General features: G+C 36.4%; 1 protein-coding gene and 1 pseudogene across 1 annotated transcript; one reads left to right on the top strand and one right to left on the bottom strand.

Annotated features, from left to right (window-relative positions):
- Positions 1–3,411: 3,411 nt before the first annotated feature.
- Positions 3,412–4,654, top strand: LOC129627762 (putative olfactory receptor 56B2; annotated as a pseudogene).
- A 4,850-nt stretch (positions 4,655–9,504) lies between these two features.
- On the bottom strand, positions 9,505–10,549 carry LOC129628161 (olfactory receptor 52N5-like). The gene has a single exon (XM_055547586.1). The coding sequence runs from the start codon at positions 10,547–10,549 to the stop codon at positions 9,584–9,586; it is 966 nt and encodes a 321-aa protein (XP_055403561.1). The 3' UTR covers positions 9,505–9,583.
- Positions 10,550–12,114: the final 1,565 nt, after the last annotated feature.

Raw genomic sequence — 12,114 nt, 5'->3', positions numbered from 1 at the left:
TAATATCAGTAAGAAATAGCAAATAGCACCAGAATAAAGAGTAAGAAAAAAAGAAAGGATGGAAGAAAGGAAAAAAGAAAGAAAAAACTGATCTAGCCAAATCCCCACCATGACTCAGTTAAGACCATTTCTCTTCTCCTCTTTGAAAATTCTCAGAATCTCCTCCAAACTTTTGCTTAGTTTTATTGCCCTCTACTTCTTTATGACTCTAAGAAGTGATATATGGCAAAACCAATACAATATTGTAAAGTTAAAAAATAAAAAACAAACAAACAAAGAATTTGTCATGGCACAAGGAACGTCTTTGAAGAGAACTCATTAAGTAGTTCATTCTATGTTATTTTGCTACTTTCAAACAAGTTACTTTGTGCAGTATCTAAACTGTCATCTTTCATTGTGAATACCTGAAGATAAAACAGGGAAGCTGGTAGAAAAATTAATATATGACAACTTTATATCTTGATTCCCTCACTATTTTAAATAATGTTATCAACCCTCTTATGATGACTGAAAATTTATTCTCAGGGAGAGAACATTAATATGTGCTATGAATGCAAATACATCAGGTGTGATGAAGCCTGAGGATGAGACATCAAAAAAAAAAAAATTCCTAAAAAACTAGGAATAAAACCACCATATGATCCAGCAATCCCACTCCTAGGCATACACCCTGAGGAAACCAGAACTGAAAGAGACACATGTATCCCATTGTTCATTGCAGCACTATTTACAATAGCTAGAACATGGAAGCAACCTAGATGTCCATCAACAGATGAATGGATAAAGAAGTTGTGGTACATATACACAATGGAATATTACTCAGCCATAAAAAGGAACACATTTGAGTCAGTTCTAATGAAGTGGATGAACCTAGAACCTATTATAGAGTGAAGTGAGTCAGAAAGAGAAAGATAAATACCGTATTCTAATGCATAGACACAGGATCTAGAAAAAGGGTACTGAATAATTTATTTACAGGGCAACAATGGAGAAACAGACATAGAGAACAGACTTATGACCATGGGGAGAGGGGAGAAGAGGGTGAGATGTATGGAAAGAGTAACATGGAAACTTGCATTGCCATATGTAAAATAGATGCCCAACGGGAATTTTCTGTATGGCTCAGGAGACTCAAACAAGGATTCTGTATCAAGCTAAGGGGTGGGAAGAGGCAGTTTCGAAAGGAAGGGGATATATGTATCCCTATGGCTGATTCATGTTGAGATTTGACTAAAAACCTTAAAATTCTGTAAAGTAATTATCCTTCAATAAAAAGTAAATTAAAAAAAAATGAGAAAGTGAATCCAATACTCATATTCAGGTCTAAGACAGACAGTGTCCTTCTACTACTCAATATCAGGAACACTGAAAACCACTTACATATTTCTCCTGGATGCAGATGGGTAGGCATTTTTCTGAAATCAGCTTTCTGAAATGTGTGGGTTAATAGTCAATTAATAGTCAAAACAACATGACATTTGAGAAATAATTCCAGTATTAAAGATAAAGACAATGCAGACTACACAAATAAACTATTGACATTTAGAAGTTATTAAAATAATACATATGAAGTAGAAAAGAACAATATGTATAAATATATAAGTTCTTTAATCTACTATTCTTTGTTATCAATATGATAGAATGTCATCACTTGGATTAAGATGAATATACTCAGCAGGTGTATATCCACACTGTTGTACTGTAGATACCATAATTTCAAACCATAACATTTTTCAAATATTTGATATCTTGAAATGCATTCTTAAGATCTAAATTATTGAAAGGAAAAAGTAATACAGAGCAAATACTTAGGAAAAATTGATTGTAAAAATTTGTTTCCGTTTTTAGATTAAACGATTAAATTGATAAATTAATGTAGATATACACTAACTTGATTTAGTCATGTAATTTTCAAAATATTTATTTCATACAAATTTTTGAAGATCTGATGCTCCATTCTTTGTTTTATGACTATCTAGAATGCTCCAAGAATCAAAATTAGTCAAGTAGGGGAAAGTTCAGAGAAGGCAATGGCAACCCAGTGCAGTACTCTTGCCTGGAAAATCCCATGGACAGAGGAGCCTGGTAGGCTGCAGTCCATGAGGTCGCTAGCAATCGGACACGACTGAGCGACTTCACTTTCACTTTTCACTTGCATGCATTGGAGGAGGAAATGGCAACCCACTCCAGTGTTCTTGCCTGGAGAATCCCAGGGATGGGGGAGCCTGGTGGGCTGCCGTCTATGGGGTCGCACAGAGTCGGATAGGACTGAAGCGACTTAGCAGCAGCAGCAGCAGCAGCAGGGGAAAGTTATTAAAAAACAGAATCAATTGTGTATAGGTGAGAGCCCTAAATCACATTTCTCTTACTGTTAATCAATTTTGGACAAGTATGAGCAATTTATAATATCAGTTTCCTAACTAGAATATATGTATACTAAATTAATTCATACATTTCAATTAAAATTAAATAATTCACACGATTATTTCACAAAATCTCTAGTACTTGAAAAGTTATTTTCAATATCATACATTCTATTCTGCTACTTAAATGTCTTCATGCATAAAAATCTCTACACTCATTGCATTCATTATGTCTCTGATAATCAAACACTTCCCTGGTGGCTCAGTGGTAAAGAATCTGCCTGTGAAGCAGGAAACATGGGTTCAATCCCCAAGTCAGAAAGATTCCCTTGGAGAAGGAAATGGCAATCCACTACAGCCCAGGGAAATCCCATGGATTGAGTATGCCATGCTACAGTACATGGGGTCTCAAAAGAGTTGGGCTTGACTTAGCAACTAAACAGCATAATCCAACACTGTAGCAAAACCAAATTCAAGAGTCCAAGCTATGATATCAGAGGACTTTCATCTTGTCCAGTTTCCATGACTTCCAGGCTGAAGATAATAACCAAGGTCCTGATTTTCTCTAAAGTTCTATTCCGCAATCATGAGAAGTTGAAAGTAATGTGAACTGCCTAATGGTTTGATATTAGGGTTTTGATTAGCTGAATTAACATATAATGAACTGTCACAGTTCCTGTTTCACTGGAAATATACAATAAATGTTAGTGCTGGGATGAGAATTAGTGTGAATAGTGTTAGGTGCTCAGTCAGTGTCTGACTCTTTGCAGCCCCATGGACTGTAGCCTACCAGGCTCCTCTGTCCATGGAATTCTCCAGGTAAGAATATTGGAGTGGGTGGCCATTCCCTTCTCCAGGGAATCTTCCTGACTCAGGGGTTGAAACCAGGTCTCCTGCACTGTAAGCAGATTCTTTACCAGAATTTTAGAATTACAGTAACTCCCTGCCATCACTACCTACAATATCATGGATCCAGGTAACTCCTATTCAAACATTATCAGAGAAATTTTTAAGATTGTAATGTTGAATACTTTTCCTTTTAGTGAAGATGTTCCAGGATCTCAGACACTCCAACAGCTCAAAGATCCAGGTCTCTGAGTTCATTCTGTTGGGATCTCAGGCATTCACAGCTGGCAGCACTGGCTTTCCCTGCCCCTGCCCCTGCTCTGCCTCTTAGCTCTCAGTGCCAACATCCTTATCCTGATCATCACCAATCAGGAGGCAACACTGCACTGGCCTATGTATTCTTTCCTGGGCATCCTGGCTGTGGTGACACGGGCCTGGCTACCAACATCATGCCCAAGATTTTGGTCATCTTGTGGTTCAGTGCCAGCACCATCCGTCTCCCTGAGTGCTTTGTGCAGATGTATGTCATACATTGTGTTATGGGCATGGAATCAGGAATCTTTGTCCTCATGGCTGTAGATAGATACATAGCCATTTGTTGAGCACTACACTATTCATCCATAATTACTGACTCTTGTGGTCAAAGCCACTGCGTTCATGACACTCAGAAACATCCTTCTTACCATTCCAGTGCCTGTGTTGGCTCCTCAGAGACACTATTGCTCAAAAAACCAACTTGAGCACTGCCTGTGCTCTAATCTTGGCGTCACTAGTCCATCCTGCGATTACAGGACAATCAACAGTATCTACCAGCTATTTCTCCCCTGGACATTCATGGGTAATGACTTGAGTTTGATTTTTATATCCTATGTATGCTTTGATTCTTAATTCTGTGTTAAAGCTGAATTCAGCAGCTGCTGCTGCTGCTAAGTCGCTTCAGTTGTGTCCAACTCTGTGTGACCCCATAGACGGCAGCCCACCAGGCTCCCCCATCCCTGGGATTCTCCAGGCAAGAACATTGGAGTGGGTTGCCATTTCCTCCTCCAATGCATGCAAGTGAAAAGTGAAAGTGAAGTCGCTCAGTCGTGTCCGACTGCTAGTGACCCCATGGACTGCAGCTACCAGGCTCCTCTGTCCATGGGATTTTCCAGGCAAGAGTACTGGAGTGGGGTGCCATTGCCTTCTCCGAATTCAGCAGCAGCTGTATACAAGGCCTTAAGTACCTGCACTTGCCACCTCATTCTAATCAGTTTTTTCTACACAACCATCATTATCATTTCCATTACGCACAGTGCAGCAATGACATTTCCCCTCATCCCAGTTCTACTCAATGTATCAAAAATGTTTTTCCTTCTGCCCTGAACCCCATGGTCTATGTACTCAAAAACAAGGAGCTCAGACAGGGTTTATATAAGGTGTTTAAGCTGGATTTCAAAGGCAACTAATTTGGAGAGGACGCTCACCTTTGTAATTTTCCACCACACACACACACACACACACACACACACACACACATACTAGATCCTCCAAGGATTGCAGATGACAAAAGAATTAACAAACACTGACATTTCCAGTTAGTATAAGTAATTGGTTACAGCTAATGAAACTTCAAAAAAAAATAGTAAAACCAATAATTTAACCATGTTTTTCAAAGAAAATCTTCATCAAGAATAACACAATGATGACCGCCTTAAGAAATCCAAGAGAAAGATAAGTTGAATAAACACTTCATTTTCTTGCCTAGTTGTCCTGGTTAAACATTGGACAGCATTTAATCGCATTCGTTAGCACAGACATCTGCCATTTTCTTCTCTTTAATGGAAGTATTTATCCATGTATTTCTCATATAATTGCTGACAGGTTAACACTCACTCCTGCCATTTGTGCATTGATTTTATGATGTGTATTATTATCTTTTCTATAATAATAGATATAATATAAGACCAAGTACTTGAATGTACATTTCTCTAAAGAAGACATGCAAAGGCCAACAAGCACAGAAAGAAATCCCCAACATCCTTAGTCATTAGATGAACACAGGTCAAAACCACAATAAAATACCCTATATATTCTTAAATGGCTATAGTCTTTTTTAATGATATTAACAAGTTATGGCACCTTTGTGGATACATTGGAGCCCTATTTCAAGTTACATCATAAATGAGGAAAATAGCTTGACAACTAATCAAAAAGTTGAGCACAATTCCAAACTTATTCAGAAATTCATTCTTAGATCTATATCTAAAATATTCAAAACAGAATTTAAAGCAAAACTATGTACACTAATGTTCATAGCAACATTATCTGCCAAAACAATAGGAAGAATCCAAATATCCATCACCTGCTGAGTTTATGAGCATAAGCATAAGAGATCATTATCATTCCTTACAAGGACAAAGTATGGGTACATGTTGTTGCATTGAAGAAAGAATTCTGCTAAGTGAAAAAAAAAAAATACGGAAAATGCTACAAGTTGTATAACTTCATTATATCAGTGTCCAGAATAGGTATATCTATTGAATCAGAAAGTAAATGGACTGTTTCCAGAGGCTGGGGGCACTGTTTAATTTGGAGTGACTGAGGAATAGTTATGGATTTCTTTTTGAGGAATTAAAACTGTTCTGGGATTACACAGTGCTGAACTTTGCACAGCGCTGTCAATATAGTGCTGTGCATTTTTAAATCATATAAATGGATAGTTTGATGGTACGTAATTTTCACTTCTATAAGAAATAATAATTCTATAAGAAATAATAATTCTATAAGAAATAATAAAATGAAAACATAGTATAAAATTTATTTTCAACATATGTATTTATTGCATTATTTCCTATAAGTTAAAGGAACATATATGTCCAGGAATAGAAAAATGTTATATATATTATGTAAAAACAAGATTGCCCTTTTATTTAATTATAATACTGATGAATAATCCTGTTTAAAATTTGCTTATTCTATAAAGTCAATTGAAAATGCCATAACTATATTTTAATATGGTATTTTTCAAGCATTATTTTCAAACTCATATGTAGAAAATATACACTAAAAATGTATCAGCACATGCCCCTCCACTGTTCATAATAGCACTATTTACAATAGCCAAGACATGGAAGCAACACAAGCATCCATCAACAGATGAATGGATAGAGATGTGGTATGTGTGCATGCATGCTCCGTCATTTCCGACTCCTTCTGATCCCATGGACTGTAGCCTGTCAGGCTCCGCTGTCCATGGAATTTTCCAGGCAAGAAAAGTCGAGTTGGTTGCACTTCCTTCTTGAAGTTTTCTTCCTTCAGGGGATCTTCCCGACCCAGGGATCAAACTCACGTCTCCTGCATTGGCACGGGGGTTCTTTACACTATAGAATTTAAGGTTTAGATTTATCTAATTCTGAAACCTTTTTTATTCTTTTAATTCATAAACATTTAGACCTACTACTTTTATTGTCTAATTAAAGAATATAAAATTAGAATCAGTTGTGCTTTATTATTGTTTTTTATATTAACACCATCATCATTATTATCTCAAATTTGGGCATCTAAATTTCCCTAACTTAATATCTAAGCAGAGAAAGCCTGAAATTTTGATGAACTTCTAAAGTGTCATAATATTTATCATTATCCTCACTTGAAAGTAAGATAGATATACAAGGGAACACATAAACAAATGTACATGTGAGTGATTGAAACTTTCAAAAACATTGTAAATGTTTTCAACCTGTGTGCTTAGAGATTTGACACAAAAAGAAGTAAAAATACATATTAAAATTTCTAATGCTCGTTAAATTATGATCATTTTCATTTCTGTATTTATATATCTCAGACAAAAGCACACAAATATAGAAACATGCAGATGAAAAAATGCTCTTACTTATGTATCACTTCATAGTAAGAATGGAAAATTTCCACACTTTTCCTTCTCTAATTAAAATTAGCTTAATTCCCATACCAGTACTTGCATCTCGAGTGTTTTGCACTTTTCCTCTGGGATATATAACACTCATCCTAATCTCTAAATATTCAATTCAATAGTACAAATATCAAGGGATTTAAAAGTTGAGGACAGTAATGTACAGCTATTATGGAATAGTGCTTTTTTTTTTTTTAACTGATGTCCTGAACACCTGGACCCAATTGCATTCAGCTATTTTGCTATCCAGAAACTAAGGTATTAAAGGACATATGAACGTGGGATTAAGAGTAGGGTATTTGCTGCTGTTGGTTTTGCTAGGATAAAGCAGAGAGAGACTTTGAGTGTACCTGAATTCATTATTGTATCCTCAGAAACCCTGGCTTGATTCCACCCCACATTTAAAGGCAGAAGTGCTGTAAAAGACTAAATTTTCTGAAAATGTTTTTGCCCATTTCTCAGACTGCAATTCAGTGTGACTTCCCATAATGACTATGTAGCGATTTTTCTAAAAGCAAATAGGATCCTTTGGTTCTTTCATGGTGGATGTCAGGTATGAATCAACCCCTGTAACTAGAAGAAGTGGGGGAAATACAAGAAAATAGTTCTTCATGATCACAGTGGTTGTTTTTCACCTACCTTTCCATTGTTCTCAGGATAAGAATCTAATATACTTGCTTCATTTCTAGAGGCATTTACTTGTGACTGCATTTCATCCAGTTTAGATAAGAAAATCTACTTGGAGAAACAAACCATCATATTAGGAAAAGAAATGAGGTATAAAACTGAGAACTGACTAGTGAGGAAGAGGCATTTTTTATAGTTTAGAAATGGGAATAGGCAACGTGTAGTATGATAACTGTACTTATAAATAAGTGACCATGTTCTTGTGTTAATATAAGTCTCCCACAGAATAATATGAGCCCAGTTTCCACAAAACTTAAACTCTCATGTATTGAAATCATTTAAAATTCACTCTGGAAAAAGTCTAATGTAATTATGGTCAATACTACAATATTTGGTATCAGCTTGGATCATTGAGAATTTTTCAAATAAATTGCAAATGGAGCATAAAGTTGTTCTTATGTAACAGTAAATTCAGTTTTAATAATAAGCACTAGAACTATCAAAAGGAAAGATGAAGGACATAAATAGGATTTTTATCTCATATTTAAGAGCTGAATTCTTATGAATAGAGCACAAATAAATTAAGAGATAGGGCTTCCCTGATTCCTCAGCAGTAAAGAATCTGTCTACCAATGCAGAAGATGTAGATTTGATTCCCTGGTTGGGATCAAAATTTGTCATTTGGAAATATTGGCTCACTGTGCTATGCAGATCTTCCAAATGTAGACATCCTTAATTTTTACAGTGATAATCTCACATCATATGGACTCTAGAAAATCCTTTTGTACATTAGTAAGAGAATGAAACTGAAAAAAGGCAAAAAATGCCTTAATATTTCTATGAAAATTGTTGTGACTTCACACATCTTTTCCCAAATGGTCTTGAGGTTCTCAGGGCTCCATGGACAACACCTCCATGCATGTTGCATTAGAAACTCCTGAGGTAGAAGGGGAGAAGTAAGGTAGATTATTGATTATCAGTGAACCAAGAAAAATAAATTATTAAACTGGGAATTACAGTGGAGAGGTTATATCCAAGATGTTTTTATAAAATTGGTAGTTGTGAGCATTACTTATGTAGTTTCCATTGGCATTATAGATAAGTCATTTTATTTAATACAGAAAAAGCCTCAATATCAATAAAGGAAAAATAAATCCATATTCTGAAACAACATAGCTGTTTTGAGATGTATATTGCATGTATTTTTTTTAAAGCTAAGCTATAGATTGCATATTTATTTCTTCAGTAAATTGGTCTGCATGCTTTTTACAATATGATGTTTACTAAGTGCCATTTTTTAAAAAATCAGTGACTGCCATTTTGCCTGTATATTATCAGTGTAATTCATAAACTGAATTTTAACTTCAATGACTGCCTAGCCTGGAAAACGTCCTGAAAAGCCATTTAATTTCTTATCCATAAGGACGATTACATAGAGAAGGAAATGGCAACCCACTCCAGTATGCTTGCCTGGGAAATCCCATGGACAGAAGAGTCTGGCAGGCTACAGTCCATGGGGTTGCAAGAGAGTTGGGCATGACTTAACAATTGAACAACAAAGGAAGATTATAATCACAAACAAGACAGTTAACTCTCAAAAGGTTAAGAAAATATCCTACATGAATACATTAAGAGGAAAGTTGTAATGAACCAATATCAATGACTTGGTTCAAACTAGTGATAGAGGAAAAAAATATGGGGAGTCACTGGAATATACATCCAGAATTATCTGTAACTTTTACCACTATAGTTGCATAAAACAGTTCTTAGAAAAGACCCAATATCACACATGAGTTTCTCCTTTGTTGTTTTTCATTCATCTTTATCCTATCTCATCTCACTTGTCCTGAGTACTTGCCCCTTTCTCACCCTGCAAGAGCTTTATGACATTGTCTCGAATCTGTTTTGTCTTTACCCCATAAACAATGGGGTTGAGAGTTGGGGGAAGAAGAAGATAAAGATTAGCCACAATGATGTGAAGAGAAGAGGGAATAGCGTGTCCTCCAAAACGGTGGGTAAAGAAAGTGAAGAATGCTGGAACATAAGTGACAATAATGGCAGATATATGGGCAGTGCAGGTGCTGAAGGCTTTCTGCCGAGCATCTGCTGAGGAGAGACTGACCACCGCCCGAAGGATCATAGTGTACGATACAGATATGCAGCAGATATCAAACACTCCAATCAGGAGGGCAACCACCAGACCATAGATGACATTGACCTTGATACTGGCGCAGGATAACTTCACCACTGACATGTGGTCACAATATGTATGGGAGATAATATTGCTTTGGCAGAAGGGCAAACGCTTAACCAAGAATGGAAAAGGAATCATCAGCAATGCACCCCTCAGGAAGGTGACAAGTCCAGCTTTGGCAATGATAGGGTTAGTGAGTATGGTAGCATAGCGCAGTGGGTAGCAAATGGCCACATAGCGGTCCAGAGCCATGAGCATGAGCACCCCAGACTCCACACCTGTGAACCCATGGACAAAGAACATCTGGACTAAACAAGCATTGAAGTTAATTTCCTTGAGATTGAACCAGAAGATGCAGAGTGCATTGGGTAGGGTAGTGGTACAGGTAAAGAGATCAACGAGGGAGAGCATTGCCAGAAAAAAATACATTGGATGATGTAAGGACTCCTCATGATGAATGAGATACACAAGGCCAAGGTTTCCCAGAAGGGAGATGATATACATTGTGCAGAATGGGAGGGAGATCCATACATGTACTCTTTCCAGACCAGGAATTCCATTAAGAATAAAATATTTCGGGGGCACACATGAATTGTTGGAAACCAGCATAACTAATTCAATAAAGAGACTCTATTTTTTCCATCCATAAGTTTGTACCCTAGGAGAAGAAACAAAAAATATATATAAATTTAGTTTAGATCATCCTTGAGAATATAGACTTCAGTTTGGCATAAAATTACATTTATAACAGTACCAACAATTTTGAATAATAGTGATTATGAAAATGCACAGTTTACTGAATAAATAAATATTACAGAATATTTTTAAAGTTTTGTAAACAATATAAATGTAATTTTAGAGCCACAATTGCAAAATTGTAGTTTTTGTTTTGTCAGCAAATAAAAGAAGATACTGAGGTAGAGAAAGATTGAATAATGTTGCTGCTGCTGCTGCTAAGTCACTTCAGTAGTGTCCAGCTCTGTGCGACCCCATAGACAGCAGCCCACCAGGCTCCCCCATCCCTGGGATTCTCCAGGCAAGAACACTGGAGTGGGTTGCTATTTCCTTCTCCAATGCAAGAAAGTGAAAAGTGAAGTCGCTCAGTCACGTCTGATTCTCACCGACCCCATGGACTGCAGCCTACCAGGCTCCTCCATTCATGAGATTGTCCAGGCAAGAGTACTGGAGTGTGTTGCCATTGCCTTCTCCAGAATAATGTTGAATATTAAGCAAAATTAGATTCATAACCTCAGGTGTAACCAACATAAAGATAATTTTCAGACAAGTAATGTATAAGCAATCTATGTCACAATTCATGAGTATCCCGTCTAAGTGCATACTAGATACTTCTATCTTAAATTTCCACAGACAGTTTATGTTCTTCAAGTCCAGGACTAAATCATTTCAGCCTCTATCCCATGACAAAATAAGCTCCATTACTGAGTTCTGCTTTTTAGATAATGATGTCTAACACACGATCTACCAACATCTTTGTGACCTTCTCAAGTGTGCCTCTAGCTTATCTTGGATACATATATTTCCTTATAACTCAAAGTCTCTTAGTTCTTACTTTGTCCAGGTCATCTCAGCACATATATTATCTGTATTCTATCCTTAGTCAGGGGAAAAGCTGTATTTTTAATCCAGAAATAAATTTAATATCAGTCATTCCTTCCTATTACCAATCTTAGCTGTCTTTTTAAAGACTACCAGCTACATCCACTCATTTATTTGCATAACCTTTTGTATTTTTCAAAGCAAATTTTTTCTATAGATACTTTTGAAGACATTTTAATCCTACTTGGTATCTTCAAAATCTCCTTATCAATTTGAATATACAGCTCAAATTTCTTGGCATATCATTAAATAAAATAAACTTTAGTTTTTATCTTCTGTTTCCCATGTTATTTCTTTCCATTCCTTAAGCACCCAAGAGTATCCTCATTTGGATGATGTATTATATGATCACAGTATCCCATAACTTAGCATTTCATGCTTAGACTTTGGTGACCACTTGCACATTTCAGCTACAGCATATACCTCTAGCCTATGTTGACTTTGTTCAATTTACTTCCCTTATTTGAAAACCTATCCACCATATAGCTTTCTTGATATATCTTCTTTGAATACTGAGACAGAATGTCACTTCCTTCCAAAAGGACCAGGCATCCCAG

This window comes from Bubalus kerabau, chromosome 15 (genome assembly GCF_029407905.1).
Source record: "Bubalus kerabau isolate K-KA32 ecotype Philippines breed swamp buffalo chromosome 15, PCC_UOA_SB_1v2, whole genome shotgun sequence".
NCBI classification, from domain to species: domain Eukaryota; kingdom Metazoa; phylum Chordata; class Mammalia; order Artiodactyla; family Bovidae; genus Bubalus; species Bubalus kerabau.
Note: the sequence above shows the minus strand (reverse complement) of the source record. Positions and strands in the feature narration are given on the sequence as shown.